The sequence below is a fragment of the Nerophis ophidion genome, linkage group LG07 (assembly GCF_033978795.1).
Source record: "Nerophis ophidion isolate RoL-2023_Sa linkage group LG07, RoL_Noph_v1.0, whole genome shotgun sequence".
Classification (NCBI taxonomy): Eukaryota; Metazoa; Chordata; class Actinopteri; order Syngnathiformes; family Syngnathidae; genus Nerophis; species Nerophis ophidion.
In genome coordinates this window covers 55131944-55155211 of record NC_084617.1, presented here as the reverse complement: position 1 = coordinate 55155211, position 23268 = coordinate 55131944, and the positions used below count along the sequence as shown (strand labels likewise).

Here is a 23268-nt window from a genome sequence, read left to right as displayed (position 1 = left end):
AAAAAACAACGAAACAATATTAATATAAACTAGAAAATGAAGTGCGACAAAATCCAAATGTGTGTGTGAGAGACTATGTGTGAAGATTAGCTGTTGTGTGTTACCGGGAGTGTTGAGCGAGAGGCGGAAGTCCCGGAGGGGAAAGGCAGGCTCGAATGTCCGTGAGGCAAGCAGGAAGTCGGGGGGCTATCACGTGGACAAAGATAAGACCTTCTGGAGGAAAGTTCTGTGGTTGACTAAAAAAAATAAATGTAGCTGCTTGGCCACAATACCCAGCAACATGTTGGGTATTAACCGAGGAACACCATACTATTATGCTCTGGGCCTGTTTTGCTACCAATGGAACTGGTGCTTTACAGAGAGTAAATAGGACAATGAAAAAGGTGGATTACCTCCAAATTCTTCAGGACAACCTAAAATCATCAGCCCGGAGGTTGGGTCTTGGGCGCAGTTGGGTGTTCCAACAGGACAACGACAAAAGTGGTGAAGGAGTGGCTAAATTAGGCTAGAACTAAGGTTTTAGAATGGCCTTCCCAAAGTCCTGACGTAAATGTGTGGACAATGCTGAAGAAACAAGTTCATGTCAGAAAACCAACACATTTAGCTGAACTGGACCAATTTTGTCAGGAGGAAGGGTCAAACATTCAACCAGAAGCTTGTAGATGGCTACCAAAAGCGCCTTATTGCAGTGAAACTTGCCAAGGGACATGTAACCAAATATTAACATTGCTTTTGACCCAGCAGATTTGGTCACATTTTCAGTAGACCCATAATAAATTCATAAAAGAACCAAACTTCATGAATGTTTTTTGTGGCAAACAAGTATATGCTCCAATCACTCTATCAGAAAAAAATAAAAGAGATGTAGAAATGATTGGAAACTCAAGACAGCCATGACATTGTTCTTTACAAGTGTATGTAAACTTTTTGATCGCGACTTTATGTACTGTCGTAACAGCCACATTCCTAATAACCTCAGACAAGGTTTTATATACACACTGTACTGTAGTAACCTGCACAATCATAATAACTTGTACTATTTTTAAGCATACGGCAGCCTAAAAATTTCCCAAACGCATCACGTTCGCTATTCCATCAAAACAACAACAATTAGAACTAATCATGGCATACTTAGTGACAGACAACAAAGACTACTTTGGGACAAATGATGATCCAGAACCATATATTTTTGAGCCTGAATATAAGGAGGATGAGCTACTTTCTTCAAAGCTAAATGATAAGCAGATCCAAACACTAGGCACCATGTATCAGTAGTGCTAAGTACGAAACAAGATACAAACTAGGAACATAATAAAAGATAAGGAAATAATTTTCACAATCCAGATACACAGTATCTGAGACAAAAACACATTTGTCTTTCTCTCTATATCATAGACACCCTAAGAAGAGGTGGCTAACAATGCGGGTAATAGAGATTCCATCTATTCCGCCTATAAAGCGCTCTTAAAAAAACCCATCCAAAAACATTAATCAAGGTTTTATATACACACTGTAAGTATATATGTACCGTAGTAACAGGCACATTCATAATAACTTGTACTATTTTTAAGCATACGGCAGCATAATAATTTCACATGCGCACCACAACGTTCGCTATATCCATCAAAACAACAACAAATAAAACTAATCATGGCATCCTTACTGATTGACAGCAAATACGTTTTTCAAATTGTTTGAGTTGGGGTCTACAAAGACTACTTTTAGACGATTGATGATACAGAACCATATATATTTTGAGCCTGAAAACAAGGAGGATGAGCTACTTTCTTTAAAGCTGATCAGATCTAAAAACTAAGCATCATGTAGCAGTAGTGCTAAGTACTAAAAAAAAGATACAAACTAAGATCATAATAAAACAATTGCTTACTGTACAACGTCTGATCTCACTGGAATGCCGACTAATGGGATGTTTATATCTTTCAGCACAAGACTTGTGTTCCCCGTTTAGATGATGAATTTTGCGTAATCCTTTTAGAAAAACAATATTGCTAAAACTTGGTTGACTTTTAGGTCACGAAGTGAAAATGAAGTATTGTTGGCAGTTTTTTTTTTAGATGCCTTATTGGACGGAATAGAGTACTGCCATTATCTACATACTAGCCGTTTTTTAGGATTCTTACTGCACAGAAAGAGAAACACACGTGTTCTTGTCCCAAATAAGGATTGTGAATGATAGCCAAATTAAAAAAAATGGTGTAGTTCCCGTATAACGACCTTCTGCAAAAAAGCTGGTCAATATCATCTCGATGTAGCGTTTTGATGAATTTGCTGCAAAAATGTGAGTCTCAAATGTTTTGAACTGAACTCACAGGCCAAAAGTTGAAAAGCCCAATGAGGACAAAATAGGACCTAAGACGGAACCTTGAGGAACACCACCAGTATAACTTAAGACTTTGAACAAATGACTACTGACTGCAACTGTAGTAAGCAAGCTTCAGCAACACCTTAGTTACATAAATCACGTTCCTGAAAATAAAGGTGTAACTGCCAATAAGGAAAGGGACTTAAATGGGTCCCCTGAGGAGCACCTCAGTTATGGAAATCAGTGTTCTATGTTTGCTATCAAGGTTAAAATGTCAATTCAAGGATCTGCCGGGTGTCCCATTGGCAGCATTGCCATTCTAATTTTACTAACTACAATGCAAAAAACAAACTTTTGTTTTCTTGTCTCTCATTAGGATTGATGTTTTTGAAGTATTCCCTCCACAGATCCACAAAATATCCACAGCATGGTTGGGAATAGAAAAAATCAGCCCTGAAAAAGCCAATTTCCTAAGATCCGGCCCAATCATCTGGTCTTACTCGCTAGCATGAGCTTATAGCAAGATATAGACATAACTTCATTTGTTTTTCAATCATGCGAAGGAAGGACGTGAGTGTGAAGGACAGTATTGAGTAGTGTAAGTGGATGATATTCACTGAATTATGGAGATAAATCATCACAAACTTGACAACAGTGTGTAGCTAATAAAAGAATGTTAAAATAATATCTGAACAGTAGACATGTATCCATGAAAGTATGGAAAAGCTGCTGATGGTGTGTTTGATGGAGAAGCAGCTGGAAGAATACACCGTAGAAGTCCAATCTCTAATATATTTTTTACAGTATCATTACTTCATAAAAATAATGTAGTTGGTAGTACATTCTTAAGATTGTTTTTATTTAATATTTCTTATCTAAGTTTTTATTTCAAAAGGCATCTTACATGTTAAAATTGTGCTGGGTTTTTTTTTGGGGGGGGGGGGCAGCAGTTTAAAAGTGTTCTGAGTTAAATGCTCCATAACAGCGCCGATTAGGCTCGTAAACTACATTTATTATTGACTCCTGAAAATACATGATGTAAAAACCTAAAGTTTTTGGCTTTATTAAAAGATGGCATTAACATACCTTGAAAATATGATTGTAAACCAGTTATTTCTTGCATTTACCGTACACACTCATAGAGATCTCTTTTTAAAATATTCCTAAACCTCCATGACTTAGTGTCATATACAGTGGGGCAAAAAATATTTAGTCAGCCACCGATTGTGCAAGTTCTCCCACTTAAAATGATGACAGAGGTCTGTAATTTTCATCATAGGTACACTTCAACTGTGAGAGACAGAATGTGGGGAAAAAAATTCCAGGAATTCACATTGTAGGAATTTTAAAGAATTTATTTGTAAATTATGGTGGAAAATAAGTATTTGGTCAACCATTCAAAGCTCTCACTGATGGAAGGAGGTTTCATTCTTTCCTTAACACGGATCAATCGTCCTGTCACCTTAGCAGGGAAACAGCCCCAAAGCATGATGTTTCCACCCCCATGCTTCACAGTAGGTGTGGTGTTCTTGGGATGCAATTCAGTATTCTTCTTCCTTCAAACACGACGAGTTGAGTTTATACCTAAAAGTTCTATTTTGGTTTCATCTGACCAGATGACATTCTCCCAATCCTCTGCTGTATCATCCATGTATCCATTTTGGTATAAACTCAACTTGTCGTGTTTGGAGGAAGAAGAATACTGAGTTGCATCCCAAGAACACCATAACTACTGTGAAGCATGGGGGTAGAAACATCACGGTTTGGGGCTGTTTTTCTGCTAAGGGGACAGGACGATTGATCCGTGTTAAGGAAAGAATGAATGGGGCCATGTATCGTGAGATTTTGAGCCAAAACCGTCCATCAGTGAGCTTTGAATGGTTGACCAAATACTTATTTTCCACCATAATTTACAAATAAATTCTTAAAAATTCCTACAATGTGAATTCCTGGATTTGTTTTTTCACATTCCTTCTCTCACAGTTGAAGTGTACCTATGATGAAAATTACAGACTTCTGTCATCATTTTAAGTGGGAGAACTTGCACAATCGGTGGCTGACTACTTTTTTACCCCACTGTATGTGTCAACGTAACCTTGTATGTTCCAATAAACTAAACTTGAATCAAGGGTTCTTGAATGCACTACAGTTATGGGGTATGAGATGCACAGGTGATGAGTTCAATGATGCCACAAATAGATTTAACATCCATCCATCCATTTTCTACCGCTTGTCCCTCCTGGGGTGACAGGGGTGCTGGAGCCTATCCTAGCTGCACATGGGTGGAAGGCGGTGTACACCCTGGACACGTTGCCACCACAGATAGACAGACAACATTCACACTCACATTCACACACTAGGGCCAATTTAGTGTTGCCAATCAACCTATCCCCAGGTGCATGTTTTTGGAGGTGGGAGGAAGCCGGAGTACCAAAGTTTAAACCCAGGACCTTTGCATTGTGAGGCACACTTTCCTTTTTTTCAATCACCTAATTCTGGTTCGCAAATGTTGGCGGTGTGTGTGGAACCTTGAATGTGGACTTTCATGAGTCATTGTTCTATTTCCTACCGACTTTCATCACTTTTCATTAAGTTCCTTTTCCCCCCCAACAAACGTGGTTTTAGGACAGTGGTTCTTAACCTTGTTGGAGTTACCGAACCCCACCAGTTTTTATACGCGCATTCACCGAACCCTCTCTAAGTGAAAAACTAAATATATATTTTTTTCAAATTCAAGTTTATTCGACTGGTGCACAAAATGAAGTGTGCATGATCAGCACCTTGTTCAAAGAACAAAACCAGCACAGTGCATGAACTCACAACAAATTACACACTTGCAAATCAGACGGAATATTAGATGGAACATTGTTTGGAGCTATTCGTAATCCACCGATAGGGAGAAGATTTAATGTACACGACGAGTCGGGTGTGTCTTGACCTCAGCGGCAGAGGCTCTGCCAAACCGAGGCCGACTCACCGAAACCCTAGGGTTCGATCGAACTTAGGTTAAGAACCACTGTTTTAGGATGTCAACAATTTCAACATTTTTCCTATCTTTTTTCAAAAACCTTTGGAAAAGCAGTCAATAAATAACCTTTTATGAAAAACTACACACGCTTCTAGAAGCACCAACTTCTTCCTTTTTGACACCATTTTATAACATTGTCCTTCAATAATGATATAAATCATCTCGCTTTCCACTTTCACTCATGTCCCATCACTACTGGTATCCCCCCGAGTTCCGTTCAAAGTTCATTATCTATTTCACCTCAGACATTTTTTCTTAAATTTGTTCCGCCCGAATGGGACAAGCGGTAGGAAATGGATGGAGGTATGGGGATGGATGTATGGGGCTATTGAAGACTAGCTCCACTTTGAAAATAAAGCCTTGCATATCGCGGTTGACACAACTTGATTAAACTGAAGAGATTCATATACACACAAAATAAGAGACTATTATCTACCTCAATGATGGTCTGGGTGTATTTTTCCAGTCCCACATTAGTACTATTCAAGACTGTACTTGATTTTTATTCATCCGTGTTGACTCCCTTTGGAATAGTTTGCTGCAACTCTCCTCTTTCTTACACACAACCAGAACTGTTACCATTGCAAGTAGGCAACAGGGTTTTAAAAGTGTGAGGCAAGACTGCCCGAATATGCAAACACTGAAAACCCAGGGGGAAAAGAATGTAAGCCAATTTCAGTTACGTCCAAGGCAGGGGTCACCAACCTTTTTGAAACCAAGAGCTGCTTCTAGATTAATGCGAAGGGATACCAGTTTGATACACATTTAAATAAATTGCCAGAAATAGCCAATTTGCCAAATTTACCTTTAATAAATAAATCTATATATACATTAAAAAAATGGGTATTTCTGCCTGTCATTTCATCGTACATTTTTTTTCCTTTTACGGAAGGTTTTTTGTAGTGAATAAATGATGAAAAAAACACTTAATTGAACGGTTTAAAAGAGGAAAAAACACGAAAAAAATGAAAATTACATTTTGAAACAGTTTATCTTCAATTATGACTCTTTAAAATTCGACGGAAAAAAATCAAAGGAAAAACAAGCTATTCGAATCTTTTTGAAAAAATAAAAAAAAGAATTTATGGAACATCATTAGTAATTTTCCCTGATTAAGATTGATTTTAGAATTTTTATCGGAAAAAAATCAAGAGAAAAACAAGCTATTCGAATCTTTTTGAAAAAATAAAAAAAAGAATTTATGGAACATCATTAGTAATTTTCCCTGATTAAGATTGATTTTAGAATTTTTATGACATGTTTTTAATAGGTTAAAAACCTATTTGCTTTTTGTTAGAATATACAACAAATTGGACCAAGCTATATTTCTAACGAAGAAAGTATTTCTTCTAGATTTTCCAGAATTTTTTTTTAAAAGAAATTCAAAATACTTTGAAATAAGATTTATATTTGATTCTACAGATTTTCTAAATTTGCCAGAATATTTTTGAATTTTAATCAAAAGTTTGATGAAATATTTCACAAATATTCTTCGTCGAAAAAACATAAGCTAAAATGAATTAAAATGTATTTATTTTTCTTTACAATAAAAAAAAAATACTTGAACATTGATTTAAATTGTCAGGAAGGAAGAAGAAATTTGAAAGGTAAAAAAGGTATATGTTTAAAAATCCTAAAATCATTTTTAAGGTTGTATTTTTTCTCTAAAATTGTCTTTCTGAAAGAAACAAAGTAAAAAAACTAATGAATTTATTTAAACAAGTGAAGACCAAGTATTTAAAATATTTTTTGGGATTTTCAAATTGTATTTGAGTTTTGTCTCTTAGAATTAAAAATGTCACGCAAAGCGAGACCAGCTTGCTAGTAAATAAAAAAAGATAAAAAATAGAGGCAGCTCACTGGTAAGTGCTGCTATTTGAGCTATTTTTAGAACAGGCCAGCGGGCTACTCATCTGGTCCTTATGGGTTACCTGGTGCCTGCGGGCGCCACGTTGCTGACCCCTCGTCTAAGGCAAAAAATATATACATTTTTAGTTCTTGCAGTGAGAGTAAACTGAACAAAAACCAACAAAATAAACTCCAGCAGGTCAGTGTTTTGGGCCTCAACTATTCATATATTCTGAAAGGAGACTGTGCCACACTTTGAAACCCCCTGCTGTAGGTCAAATGATTCAATCAATAAAAACCCATTTTAAAAAGTCTTTATTTTTTTTTTTATAATCAATGTTTTGATACTTGAAGAATGAACAAAAAAAAAATGCTGAGCCCACCGCTCCGCGAGGCTACGACCTGGTTTTGCTTTCGCTTTGATTTACTTTGATTTTAATACACGCACCTCGATATAAGAGGGTTATGCAGTCGCAATATGGCGAGGCGCGGGGAACAAGGACAAAAGGGTAAACATTTAAAACCCCGCCCCCTTTACAAACACCCTCTTCGGCACAGCCACAAAGGAAAACAGAAGAAAAAAAAAGGGTCATGGTATGTACAGCGATGTAACTCTGAGACCTTAATTACACACATCTTATCTTTCCAACCTACAGCGTCCCTTTGGATTTCTAGTCACTACTTTTCCAATATTTGTGTCTTCTTGGTTTATAAAGGGCTTGTTTCTAAGATCAATACTGCTGCTTTTTTTTATCAGGATGTTTTGGCTTTTTGAGATCGTCCATGTCTGGGGAAAAAAATAACTATTTGGATGAATTTGCACGTTTTTTCTCCCATTAGTAGCTTGAAATCTTTCTTTTACTACACGACTACAACTACACTCACGCACACAACACTTTCATTATCACGCTTATGGCACTTTCAGGGCTTTTCAGTGGTCATAATAAACATGGAAGGCAATTGACATTTTAACCCGTCTCAGTTTACCATGTTTGGCTTTTATAAGCTCACAAAAGGGAAATCTTATGGTTCCCGTGTCGATAATTGTACTGGAGGGGTATTTAGAGGTGGAAGTGCGAAGAGGGACATAAGCACAGCTGGAACAAGAGATAGGGTTTTTTTTAAAAGACCATAGAAGCAAAACCCAAAATATTCATATAACCCACGCCCATGAAGCAAAGACGGAACATCCACAGTGACAAGACACCAAAAAGGCCAAAAACATGAGGCACATAATCGTAATTTTTTGTTTTTTTAGATCTATTGAATGGGTGATCTGATTATCTTGTACACAAAACTGATAGTTGAAAATTGTCTCGAAACGGCAACGTAATCCCGTTATGCCTGACTACTAGTTGTGTAGCGAATTCCCCCTAAACGTTTTTTTTTTTGTGGGCCGCAAACATTTTTTTTTTCCCTTAACTTTCCCTACAAGCACAAAGTGCATGTCAAGGAATGCACGAGCACATAGCATGAGAGCGAATGTCAGGGAAAAACGGGAAAGTAGCAGATTTGTGCAGCCTCAAACAGCAAGAGAATATCATCGGAGTGAAGATAAGAACAAAAAGTCCAGTTTGCCCACATTACAATCTTGGAATACGGCCAAGAGACACTACTTTAAAAACACATAGGGAATGCTCATATTGGAAAATTAACCCCCCTAAGAAATGTTTTGGGAAATAGATCGTGTAAGACATTTCATACAAGTCAAGAAAATAAAAAAAACTGCCATGAAATAAAAGGGAAAAAGTCCTTGGTCACCAAAAAAAAAGGAACATTTTCTGCTAAAGTTGCCACGCCCTTCTTATTCCAACTGTGTTATGTATCGGGTTGGGGGCTAACTAAGAAAAGTTAATCTGGAATGTTGCTAGGGATCAATGCTAGGCAGGCCTTCGACGAAACACTGTCATTGAGATAGGCAGTGACTGGTCCCGCGGTACTCCCAGCCAATGGAACGTGGTGAATCGTAGCAGGTTGGGCGAAGGGTCCCTAAATAGCAATTTTGGACATTTGCTCTTCAATTTTGACCAGCCGCTTCTCCTGACTGCTGATCAGGTCCTTGAGAGATTTCATTTCTTTCAAGATCTCTTCCAGCTTGGCTTCGGATTTCTGTGGGAAGAATGAGAAGAAACAATTGTTAGCATATATTAATATCAAAAAGGGAGCTAACATGAAGAAGTACTGTATGTTAGCATGTAGTCTACCAATCCCTAAAAGCACTGAAGACGATGCTGAATAGATCACTTGCATGACTGCAGATATTCCAAAATGTTCTTTATGTAAAAGAAAATTAATCTGCACAGAAATTTCTATTTCTATCAATCCAATAACATTTCAAAATCTGAAAATCCAAAATTTTGATCCAAAGGGATTAAGAGTGTGAGATTAGAGAGGTCTCTACATTAATGATTATGTTTTAAGTTGCACAAAAAAAATTAGTTACAAGCTTCTCCGCTTTGTTGGCGTAGCAAATGTAACAGTAAACCCCGTAAAAATCAACAAATCATCCGGTCTTACTCACAAGCATAGGCCTATAGCTAGAGAAGAACACAACTTTGCATTGAATGGAAGAAAGTGAGTGTGAAGGGAAGCAATGAATGATATTCACTAATTTAAATAAATAAATCATCCAAAACATGACAGAACATATAGTTGACTTAGTGAAACAACTGCTCGTCTGCACTGTACTGAAGCAGAATAAATCTATACCGCCAGCCAAGAATGTTAAAATAATGTCAATGTGGTGGACATTCAACCATGAAAAAATGGAGAAGCTGCAGATGGTGTGTTTGGCGGAGAAGCAGCTGGAAGTATATGCAATAGAAGTCCACTATCCGATGTGAATACTGTTCATTAATATCATTCCCTTACTTCATAAAACTACTGTAGTTGTTAGTAGTACATTATATTGTATTGTTTTTATACGATATTTATTATTTAAAAGTTGTTTATTTTAAAAAGACATGTTAAGTGTTAAAATCAATTTAAATGAAGTTCAATGTGTTTTCAAGTGTTTTGAGATAAGAGTTTTACAACAGAACCAATAAAGATCGTAAGTTGGGGCACTACTGCAGTCTTGCAGTGTAATGTGAGCGTCTACTACTTTGAGGGCTAACATATCTTGCCAACAAGTGGTACTGAAGCAAAGGGCTGTGATTACAGAGCAGAGCCACAAGAAAACACATGGGCTGGGTCCGAGGTGGGTGGTTGTGTTGTGGTTGTAATCCAGTAGAACACCTAGCAACAGACCTCATCACTTATGAGTCAGAGATCAGACCCAGAAATAGGCTGATAGACTACTGTATTAGCCCAAAAACATGCTCATTAACAGGACACGTTACTTAACTTACTCCATTCAGGTTCATGGTGGGGTTTTGTGATACAGAGCAGGGGTGTCAAACATTTTAGTTCAGGGGCCACATGGAGAAAAATGTATTCCCAACTGGGCAGGACTGGTAAAATCCTGGCATGATCATTTAAAAATGAAGACAATGTCAGATAGGTTTTCTTTGTTTAAAAATAGACCGAGCACATTCTGAAAATGTTCAAATCATAATTTGTTTTTTTACACTTACATGTTGCGGGTTGGCAGTATACGATCTTCATTTGCTGTTATCTATACTTTCTGAAGAAATGCTGTGATAATCTTCATCATTCAAATAAGTGGAACGGGGTCTAGTAAGAGCTTTAGTGTTAATTTTTAATCTATCAGAAGAATAAATAATAATATCAAAATCAATTACAGGATGTTAATAATGAAATTTCCTAGTTCATGGGTAAATATTAAGGTGAGCGTGAGGGGTACACTTTGCATCCATCCACAATCTGATACAGATTGAATAGAATAGAAAGTACTTAATTGATCCTTGGGGGAAATTCAGCACCACAGTTCGCTCACAATTGACAATAATAATAATAATAAATAATATATAACATATATTATATATATATATATATATATATACTATATATGAATAATATAAATAGATTCTACATATATTCTACATTTAAGTGCAGTCAAGAAGGAACATATGCATTATACAGTCTGATGGCTGTCGGTATGAAGGACCTCCTGTGTCGTTCCGTGTTGCATTTTGGGAGTCTGAGCCTTTCACTGAATGTGCTCATTCTCTTCGCAAGGTCCGAGTGTAGTGGGAGGGAGGTGTTGTCCATAATGGCTAGGAGTTTTGCAAGACTTCTCTCTGACACCACTGCCAGAGAGTCTAGCTCCACTCCCACCACGTTACTGGCATTATTTACCAGCTTGTCCAGTCTGATTGCGTCCCTCACTCTCAGCCCGCTGCCTCAGCAGGCCAAGGCGTACAAGAAGGCACCTGCCACCACCGACTCGTAAAACATCTTTAACATCTTTGTACGGACGTTGGAAGGATCCTAGCCTCCTGAGGAAGTAGAGGCGTCTCTGTCCCTTCTTGTGGAGTGCCTCAGCATGTTTTAAAATGATAAATGGGTTGTACTTGTATAGCGCTTTTCTACCTTCAAGGTACTCAAAGCGCTTTGACACTACTTCCACATTTACCCATTCACACACACATTCACACACTGATGGATGGAGCTGCCATGCAAGGCGCTAACCAGCACCCATCAGGAGCAAGGGTGAAGTGTCTTGCTCAGGACACAACGGACGTGACGAGGTTGGTACTAGGTGGGAATTGAACCAGGGACGCTCGGGTTGCGCACGGCCACTCTCCCCACTGCGCCACGCCGTCCCGTTTTGACCCATTCAGCTTGTTGTCATGTGTACACCGAGGTATTTATAATCCTTAACCATGTCCACATCCACCCCCGATTGGTCCACAACCAGCTCCTTGGTCTTCATCACATTGAGCTGTAGGTGGTTCTTTCCACACCATGTGACAAAGTCCTACACCAGTGCCCTGTATTCCTCATCATCCCCATCCTCAATACACCCAACTATCGCAGAGTCATTAGAAAACTTCTGAAGGTGGCAGGACTCTGACTGATAGTGGAAATCGATGGTGTAAATGGTGAAGAGATAGGGGGAGAGGACTGTACCCTGTGGGGCCCCGGTGTTGCTGACCAGCCTGTCAGACACACAGTCCTGCAGTCACAAGTACTGTGGTCAGTCAGTCAGGTAATCTACAACCCAGGACACCAAGGTTGCCTCCACCCGCATCGTCTCCAACTACACACCCAGTAGCCCAGTCCGTATGGTATCGAAAGCACTGGAGAAGTCAAAAAACATGACCCTCACACTGCTCGCAGGCTTGTTTAGTAGGGCTGCGAATCTTTGGGTGTCCCACGATTCAATTCAATATCGATTCTTGGGGTCACGATTTGATTCAAAATTGATATTTTTTTTTCAATTCAACACTATTCTCGATTCAAAAATTATTTTTCCCCATTTAAAAGGATTCTCTATTTGTCAATACATAGGATTTCAGCAGGATCTACCCGAGTCTACTGACATGCAAACATAGTAGATTTTTGTAAAAAGCTTTTGTAATTGTAAAGGACAATGTTTTATCACCTGATTGCAATAATTTAAAATTAGTTTTAACTACTAAACGAACCAAAAATATGACTTACTTTATCTTTGTGAAAATATTGGACAGAATGTGTTGTCAAGCTTATGAGATGCGATGCAATTGTAAGCCACTGTGACACTACTGTTCTTTTTTTTATTTCTATAAATGTCTAATGATAATGTCAATGAGGGATTTTTAATCACTGCTATGCTGAAATTATAACTATTATTGATACTGTTGTTGATAATATTAATTTTTGTTTCACTACTGTTGTTGATAATATTAATTTTTGTTTCACTACTTTTGGTTTGTTCTGTGTCGTGTTTGTGTCTTGTCTCAATTGCTCTATTTATTGCAGTTCTGAGTGTTGCTGGCTCAGGTTTGGTTTTGGAATTTGATTGCATTGTTATGGCATTGCTGTGTATTGTTTTGTTGGGATAAAAAATAAAGAAAACAAATAAAAAAACAAAACAAACAAAAACCTTTTTTTTTTTTAAATTGAGAATCGCGATTCAAATTCGAATTGATTTTTCCCCACACCCCTATTGTCTAGGTGGGCGTGGGCTCAGTTCAGCAGGTAGATGACTGCGTCCTCCACTCCCAGTCGAAGATGGTAGGCGAATTGGAGTGGGTCCAGGTGGGGCTTGGCTGTAGGGCGGAGATTTTCCAGGACCAACCTCTCCATGGTCTTCATATGGGAGGTTAGAGCCACCGGCCTGTAGTCCTTCGACGTGCTGGGTCGCGTGCACTTGGGGATGGGGACCACGCATGAGGTTTTCCACAGTGTGAGGACTTTCTGCAGCCTAAAGCTCATGTTGAAGATGTGCTGGAGCACACCACACAGCTGTGGGGCTCTCACAGTCAGGACCCGTGGCCTTGCCTGTGTGGAACTTATTTAGCTGTGCATTCACCTGTTCTGCACACAGACACACTGGGGGGGTCTCAGGTGGTTGGGGGAGGGGTCATCATTCTGAGGGTGAAGTGTTAAGTGGGGGGGCTGTGAGGATTAGTTCGCTGAAGTTGTCAGGGCCGTCTGGCATGTTTTGGGAGCTTGTCAGAACCACGGTGTCAAACCTGTTGAAGAACTCGTTTAAGCTCATTGGCCCTCTCTTTGTCTCTGTGCACCCCTTTACCCCCCGACGGTTTGAGGCCGGTGTTGGTCTGCATACCTCTCCAAACCGCCTTCATGTTGTTGTCCTTCAGCTTCCCTTCCAGCTTCCTCCTGTAGTTCTCCTTGGCCTCCTTGAGTTTGGTCTTCAGCAGCACCTGAACTCCTTTCACCTCCTCCCTGTTACCAGCATTGAATGCCCTCTTCTTCTCATTCAGTATGGCTTTGATGTCTTTGGTCACCCACGTTTTGTTGTTTGGGTAGCAGGTGACCGTCCTTGATGGGACATTTAAATCAACACAGAAGTTGATATAGTCTGTGATGCACTCTGTGAGCCTGTCAATGTCCTCTCCATGAGCACCTGCCAGTCAGTTACCTCAAAACAGCTCTGTAGTGTCTTTTGGACCCCTTCTGACCACCTTCTCACTGTTTTTTTGGTCACAGGCTGTCTTTTGACCAGAGGCACATAACAGGGGTTGAGGTAAACAAAGTTGTGGTCTAAACCGGCCCAGCTCTGGTAGTGCAATGGAGCTATATGCATCCTTGATGTTTGCTTACAGCAGGTCCAGGGTCTTATTTCCTCTGGTGTGGCAGCTGACTTACTGAGTTAAGCTGGGTAGTGATCTGTCCATAGTAACATGGTTAAAATCTCCCGAGATGAAGATGAGAGCTTTAGGGTTCTGGGTTTGTAGTCTGGCTATTGAGCTGTGGATGACGTCACTGGCAGCTGCAGCTTTAGCAGAGGGGGGGATGTATACTGCCATCTTGATAACATGCGGAATCACCTTGGGCAAAAAATATAATCTGAGTCCTACAGCTAACATCTCTATGTTCGGGTCACAGTGGCGCTCTTTTATTGTAATATTAACGGGATGACAATATTTCTTATTGATAAACAAAGCAAGCCTCCCTCCTTTCCGCTTGCCGTTGGTTCGGTCCCGGTCAGCGCACACCGTTTGAAACGCGCACCGTTTGAAACCCGTTTATAGAGACGTTACTATCCGGAACATCGTCGTGCAGCCAAGTCTCAGTAAAACACATTAGGCTACACTCACGATATTCTTTGACTACCGGCAAGCACCGACAACTCATCCATTTTATTTGCCTGACCGCATGTTACCCATGACGACGGAAGGAAGATATGGTTTATATTTCCTTCTCTCCCTCCTCGCTTCTCGAGCGTCTTCCTTTCCCTCGACAGCCACAACAACCACAACAACCAACAACCTCCATAAGTCCTTTTTAGCTCCTCCGGGATCTGGTTAGTTAGCGCTGGGTCTGTTAGCTGGATGCTAATAACTGTTGTCGCTAACAACTGTTCCCTGGTGTAGATGAGGGAGCCTCTCCACTGTTGTTGTCCATCTGAGCTCATCAGTAGTGTCCCCACCGTCCGTAGGACGAACAAAACACTTCTAAACTGCATGGTTAGAAGGGCACGACTGGATAAAAGTAAATGTAGAGTAAATTTTAAAGTATACAAAAGTACAAAGCGTAAAAAGAACAAGAGACAAAAGACAAAGACGGAGCGAATTGCAGCTGCGGCCGTCTAGATTGACGCATGCGCACTTCATGATGCAGTGAGAACCCAAACATTCCTGGTATGAGGCACAGTGGTTTTCTAAATGCGATTTGTCTTTCAAAGGTTTCAGGTTATGTGCATATCAAATTGCATTCATACTCACAATCGATGTATTTGTGGCAATTGGGCTTGAGTTCTCAACATTCTTGGCCACTTTGGCGTCCAGAGCATTCTTTTTGACAACTTTGAACTCGCGGTTCTTGAGTGGGACGTAGCCGTTTTTGAGGGACATTGTGATAGGGTCTCCGTTCTTGCCGTCGAACCACTCCTCAGCTTCCAGAGCTGGGTCGGGCCCGGCCGTGTCAGGGTACAAGTCGTCTTGGAACAGGTCAGACTAGCGGAAAAAAATAGAGTTAGTGTGCTTGACATGTCACAGAGATGAGTTAATTTGTTACCAATGAATACTCACCTTTCGAGGTACAGTCATGACAATAGGCTCACACTTCCTTTCAAGCAATTTATAGTACCTGGTAATGACAAAGTAAAAGCAATTACTCAGAGAAATAGGAGGGGGCAACAGACAGTTTGCTGCTGTTCCAACAGTTCTGTGAGCAGATTGTGCCTCCTAATGGTGAAGCTTGTAATTACACTGGTGATGAGTTGAATGATATAGTGTGTGTGAATGTGCGTGTACATGTCTGTCAATTTGTGTTGGCCCTGTGATGAGGTGAAAACTTGTGCAGTGTGTACCCTGCCTTCCGTCTGAATGCAGCTAGGATAGGCTGCAGCCCCCGCCCCCCCCGCGACTCCGGGAGGGACAAGCGGTGGAAAAAGGATGGATGGATGTTCCGATCAGGGTATTATGCTGCCAATTCCGATTCCATTATTAACTGTACTGTTTTTCGAATGATTCATTTTGAATACTGTTGACTATTTAACAATATAAACACAAAATTTAAACTAGTTACTTATTTTCTTTTACTACATGCAATTTTTTGATCAAAACTAAATCACTAGTACCCAAAAACTAAAAGCAAGCATCACCATGTGCTACTCATTTAAATCATTTGGGTTTTTCCACTAAAGTCCTGTTGTGTCCAGGGAATTATTCCGAGTTTGTAAACGTACACAAAAATAAAAAATAAATCAAATAATGTGGAACCTCGATTTACGAATGCCTCCATTTGCCTCCCTTTCGGTTTATGAACTTTTACATCGCGCCAAATCTGCCTCTGTGTGCGAACCATGTTTCGCCGTACGAAAGCTTCATTCATATATTTATTTTGTATGCTGCTTGAAGCCAATGAGAAGCTGCCATTTTGATATCCCTTCCTACACATGTGGGCAAAACCATATTGAAGAGGCAGGGCTCCTTTTGTCACATCCTGTTTACGACCTGTATAAAAGAACGCTGCCATTTCAAAGAGCTTCGATCACGAGCGACACTTCTGACAAGTTTATTTCCACAATTGTTGTACTTTGCGCCAGTCGCAGCTGTGTCAGCCTGTCTTAGAGATCACTTTGTGTGATCAGAAAAACTTTAAATGTGTCCCAACTCTCACAGTCTCACTTTACAGCTTCAGGTTGCTCGACAACCCCTCAGAGGTAGCATTTTATCTAATTAGTCTTCAACCTGCGGGCCCTTCAGTGCAAGGATTTTATCAGCAAAGTGGGGCTTTGTTCTGCAGAAAGTCTTTGATTATGATAAGACCGAAAAAGATGCCACAGCGGACCTTTATCACAGCGAAAGAGAAGGCACTACTAGGACGCAAGCCGATGAAGGATCGCCTCACACTGCGAAATTGTGCTAATGCTAACGGTGACCACGTGAAACCACTGCTTTTTTATAATTAAGAAACTAAAGGTAGAATTATCTTGACGTTTCGCGGCTCATCCGAGTGGGCTTCATCAGTTTGTGATGAAGCTACAGAATTAGATTGGTCAGATCTAGTCCCTCAATCTAGGATTAGATATGCCCAATCTTAGTCTATGAGCACGAATTGATGAAGCCCACTCAGGTGAGCGGCGAAACGTCTTCTAAGACAAAACAGACAGTCCAGTTGCATCGATTGAATGCCCTAAGATGACAATGACCTGGATGAAGGACAACATTCATAGATATAAAAGGATTTTCCTTTTATTGTTTTTGGAACGAACCCAACAAGACTTGTGTGTGCGTGTTGACAGTTAAGATTGCTGTAATGTTGTTGTGTTTATTTGGATAAAAAAGATATTGAGAGTTTACCCCCATTGTTATATATTTACAGTATGTAATATGTATTTATTTATTTATTAGTGGTGTAAAAATAATCGATACAAACTAATAACTGATTTTAACTTGAGATATGTATACATCGTTTTGCAAGCCGCTGGATCAATCTATATAGATTATGGATCGGTAGATATTTGGTTGAAAAATCAAACCAGTTGCTTGTAGATCTATTAGAAAATATGGCCTGAGGATTTCTGTGACGGGCTTCACGGTGGAAGAGGGGTTAGTGCGTCCGCTTCACAATACGAAGGTCCTGCAGTCGTGGGTTAAATTCCAGGCTGAGGATCTTTCTGTGTGGAGTTTGCATGTTCTCCCCGTGAATGCGTGGGTTCCCTCCGGGTACTCCGGCTTCCTCCCACTTCCAAAGACATGCACCTGGGGATAGGTTGATTGGCAACACTAAATTGGCCCTAGTGTGTGAATGTGAGTGTGAATGTTGTCTGTGTTGGCCCTGCGATGAGGTGGCGACTTGTCCAGGGTGTACCCCACCTTCCGCCCGATTGTAGCTGAGATAGGCGCCAGCGCCCCCAGCGACCCCGAAAGGGAATAAGCGGTAGAAAATGGATGGATGGATGGATTTCTGTGACGACGCAATACGTGAGTACTGTTCTCATTTGCGACTGACGACACAGCAACATTTGAAAAGAGATGGATTTCTGTGACAACGCAATAAGAGAGTACTGTTCTCATTTGCGACTGACGACACAGCAACATTTGAAAAGAGATGGATTTCTGTGACGACGCAATACGAGAGTACTGTTCTCATTTGCGACTGACGACACAGCAACATTTGAAAAGAGCACCGGGAGAATTTACGAACACCAACCCCAAATATTAAATTTAAAATGTGGTTATTGTTTGGATTTGTTTTAAAAAATGGTCCGTTGGATAAAAGCATGGCCATTTGTACCGTTTGGAAAGCAGGGATAAAGTAGCGGCAGCTCGACTAATCTGAGCACACACCTGTTGTGACGGCATGAAGACACTAAAGCCGGCGATAAGGGAGCTAAGGAGGCTAACTAGCAGACCTACTAACTGATTTAAAAGACTTCCAGCCCCAACTTAGCCAGACCTCTGCGAGGTAATCACATCTCCTACTACACTATTCATTAGGGATCTATACCAAACTCTGCTATATTTTAGAACCGGTTTTTAATTGACAGTGAAGATTGTAGACTAATCATACTGCTTCCGGTATTTTTTTATCCATACGATGGCTGTAATGACACGCTGTCACATTTGGTTCAGCTGCCGCTTCATACACATCAAAACAGCTTGTAATAAATACAAATAAGAAGCAACACCACACTTAAATTTGTAACACAACAATTTGTCTTCAAAAATTTAAAGTTAAACGGGATCTTGACTTTTCGTTCAAAATCATAAGAGACAACGGATGTATTTTTTTAATGCATTCGAAATAATAGATGAATATCAAGTATTGGAGCTTCTACACTGAAACTCCTGTTTGGTTTATGTAGTAGCACTTAATAGATTCTTGCACTTGTGTTACTGTGGTGTTATAACACCTTCATTTGATACACAGCTTGCTATTTAATTGTTGCTACCTAAGCAAACAACAGTAAATACATGGTAGCTTTTCCAAAAAGTATTTTATTTACATTTTCTTTTCTTTAATTTGTTGGCTTGACATGCCTTGAAGTTGATATTTCTACTATTTGCTCATAATTAATACATGCACCACCTGTTTTGTACGTGTATATTTAAAAATAACACATGACAAAGATTTGACGTGATACATGATGCATTTAATTTTCTGTTCATTATGCAAAGCTTCTATCTGCATCGAATTATATCGCATCGATTTGTAATGTTTAAAAAGTCTGGTTAGTGAACCATATTGTAACCCATGTATCAAGATTCATATCAAATCGCCATTTAAGGTAGAGCTGCACGACCCATCTACCTTTCTTAAATTTTACTAAGCACTTGTTTTTTGTGTTGTTTTAAGATGGCTTTGTGGTTAGCTTTATTATATGCAGCTATTAGCTAAGCTTAGCTATTAGCAAAATGTTTAACCTTGTCTTTCAGTAGTAACGTTTCTTGATAACAATATTTAAAATACTAAGAAATGCAGTTTATTTTCCGTGCTAAGGAGAGCGTCTCCACACAGTATGTAGACACTTCCACGGAGAGAATTGGCGTTTGTGATCGGTATGAAAAGGCATTAATCGTCAATGGCAATCACAAACTTTTTCACAAAAATCGGCTGATACTGATCGATAGCCGATCGATCAGCAAGTACCCAGTATTTGAAAATATCTTAAAAACCATAATGTCACTGTCAGGAAGAAGAAGAACAACAAAATATCTTCCAAATTGAGTCGCCTTACCTGGCTATTTCACACTTGTTGACATCAAGGCCCCTCTTTGGCATGCACCCCATGCCCCTCTGAGACTCCTTGCTGACAAAGGTGCTCAGGTAGTGAATGTACGGTGACTCGTCTGTGATTTCAAAGTAGCGGATGCTGCAGTCACCCTGTCAAATGTGCAATTTACATTTCAAATTAGAACAACTCATTTCTGAAATCATTTGTTTTGGTTTGGGAGTCTGCTGAGTGCCAAAACATCTCATACCTTTCCACAAAGGTAAACAATGCTGGTGTCTGGGTCATAAAAGGGCAGAAGCACGCCATTGCTGCTATCCAGCTCATTGACGGCTATGGCCTCTTCCATGTTTTTCTAAAAAAAAAATAAAAAAAAAAAATTAACAACTTAATAGATAATGCATGAATGAACGTTGATTGTGATAAACTAAACTAAGATTTGACGACTTAAATGACTGACTTTTAAGTTGGTTGAATTAACGTCCCTGATGCAATGTGATGCGTAGTTGAACACCAAAAAGTCTTCATTTGTATAGTCCACAGTGTGGACAAAACACAATTTCCTTGATCAATTACATTAACATTTTCTTAAACTGAATGTATATTTCCTAAAATTCATTTTCATCTAATGTAAGAATATTTGAAAAAAATAGATATGTCAATATTATAGTGAGCAGAGAAATACAGCCAAGATGAGGACTACATGGATGCTTGTTTACACTCCATTTTGTTTTAACTGCTATCAGAAATCATTAATCAACAATCGATTTCACAAAGGCCTCCCCATTATGTCCTTATCTGTTCTTACTTTATGCTATAACAATGTTTTTACTGTGCAGCCTCTGGGTCCATTAATAAAGCAATTGAAATGAATCGCCCCTTGAGGGATTAATACATGTGTGATTGATTGATTGATTGAAACTTTTATTATTAGATTGCACAGTTCAGTACATATTCCGTACAATTGACCACTAATTGAATTTTTAATTATTTTTTTTCTTGTTTGGTCTCAAAGGATGAATCTACACAACTTTAACGGTAAGCAAGTTATTTCACTGATATTAAAAACATGATTTTAAAAAAAAATGTCCCTATCTCCAAAGACTTATATTCGGCTAAATACATTAATACCTCTGGCAATGTCCATAGAAAAATTTTTTTTTTTAAGATATAGTAAAATCAACAACGCAATTGCAATACAGTGAGCAACAGTGTACATTGCGCGTCATACCGTGTCCCAGAGGGCGATCTGTCTATCACTCATGCGACTGAAACCGGTGGTGAGCACTTTTCCATCAGCCATGAAAATGGCCCTCATGGGGCGAGCACCATCGTGTGCCTTTTCCTTCTCCTGTAAGAATAGTTAATATGCTAATTTCAACTACGTTTTTTAATTTTGTTAAACACGCATTTTTTTTCTCCTGATGTTTCCTTACGACAATTATCTCCTCTTTGCGTGGGTCAATAACACGGACAGACTTGTCTTTGCAGGAAGTGCAGATGAGGCTTCCGTTGCGGTTCCAGCAAACGTTGTAAATGACATCAGGATGCACAGTGTCATCCAGGGTGATCATGGCCTTGCCCGTCCCCACGTTCCAGATCATGATCACGTTGTCACACCCTAAAATAAACAAGTGTGATTGAGTTAAGAATGATGAAAAACAATCTCACTTTTATGTTGTATTTCACTCATGATTAGGGTACTTTTATAGGTACCAACCGATCAGTTCTACCGGAAATCGATTTATGTAAAATTTAATCGGTTCTATATTTCAGAACCCTTTGCTTAACTAACGTGTTACGTCTTTTTGCAAACTGGCCCGGACTCAAGCACTTGGCCGGGAAACAAGAAGTCAAGTACTCGGAATTTACTTAGTCAGCCTACTTCTTGGTAATGTTACAATTTTCCATACAAAAAGCAAGAAGGCGGCGCTCAAGACATACAGTAAGGCTCCACTTTTTTTAGAATGTGCTAGCTCGATGCTAATTCACATTGGATTTGCAATACACATGATAAAGACAAGCATTAGCGATTTTACATGGCGATTTCAACACCTCCACATTTGGCAATAAAACTACAAATAAAATGCATGTTACAAACAAACAGCTTTTATGTAATAAATACAATATTAACAGTGTAAACACTTTGTAGAGCTGAACAACAACAAAAAAACTGGCACGTTCAACTTAATGGAAAGACTACTTCCTGGCTATGCCAACACACTTCAGCATACACACTACCACCATCTAACGGCTTGGAATTGCAACTGCATGCAAAGTATTCAATAAAGTACAGTACAGTACATGCAAATGAGACAAAGTAAGTAGAGATCACAGCTCAGTCTTAAAAAAAAAAAGTTGTGTTTCTTTTAAAGAGATGTTTTTTTTTTGTTTATTTCTTTTAAACAATTAATGAATGAATCTATAATGAATTTTGTCATTTATGACCCATGATTATTGTTTTAAATGTTGGATACTTGTGTTAAACAATGCCAAATTATCAAATGCATGCACAATTCACAACAAAGCACATTCAATAAATTGGTAACATTAAATACCGGTTATCGATTCCTGGGTACCTGGAATTGGTATCGCATCAAATCAAATGTGAAAAGGTACCTATTCCAACTCATGGTTTCACTTTGGGACAGATGATTCAAACATAAATCAATACATATTAATCTAGTCCCCTGTGTTGTATAACGGTATAAACAAGAAAAGTTCTCACCTGCACTCAGTAGAACATTGCGCGCTGTAGGGTGCCACGTGACTATGCCAACTCGCTTGGAGTGTCCTTCCAGTACCACAGCAGGCTCAGACATGGGACTGACGAGGCCATTCTCAGGAATTTGCCACACCTTTAAAAAGAAAAAAAACCTTTCACAGATAGAATCTACAGCAGGGCAAACATGAGACTGAATCGTAGCTTTAATCTAATATAATGTAAACTATATAATAGCTGATCTATTACAACTAGTGGCTCTACTGTAGTAAGAATACAAGTAAATAGATTACAAAAATAACCAGAGGGGGGCAGTAGAAACCAGGAACACATCTGGCTGTAGACAGTGGTAAAAGATTGTAAAAGGCAAAGGAGTGTTCGCATTTGCACTAAACCCATCAAGGAAATATGACCTGTCATAATGACGATTGTTTCTACAGACTTGTCAGTGGATCGATCCTTCTATACATGCCGTGGTTTATTGAGAGTAATTTAATGGCTTGTGTGCACTGACTCACTTTCAATTAGAGAACCACTCCCTGCCCTTAATTATGGTGCCTACCTTACTCTTAAAACAATGGACAAACTGGCAA

The 23268-nt window shown here is 39.3% G+C and overlaps 1 protein-coding gene across 2 annotated transcripts in view; it reads right to left on the bottom strand.

The window, feature by feature from the left end:
* Window positions 1-7498: 7498 nt before the first annotated feature.
* The window catches only part of LOC133556540 (coronin-1C-A-like), a 66720-nt gene continuing 50950 nt past the window's right edge, over window positions 7499-23268 (bottom strand). For both annotated transcript variants that reach the window (XM_061906553.1, XM_061906554.1), the window contains exons 4-11: window positions 22682-22811; window positions 21390-21574; window positions 21185-21304; window positions 20204-20308; window positions 19960-20105; window positions 15803-15860; window positions 15497-15727; window positions 7499-9308 (exon numbers count right to left, since the gene is read on the bottom strand). In XM_061906553.1, the coding sequence (XP_061762537.1) occupies window positions 9189-9308; window positions 15497-15727; window positions 15803-15860; window positions 19960-20105; window positions 20204-20308; window positions 21185-21304; window positions 21390-21574; window positions 22682-22811 (1095 nt within the window). In that variant the 3' untranslated portion in view covers window positions 7499-9188. The remainder of the gene's footprint in view (window positions 9309-15496; window positions 15728-15802; window positions 15861-19959; window positions 20106-20203; window positions 20309-21184; window positions 21305-21389; window positions 21575-22681; window positions 22812-23268) is intronic.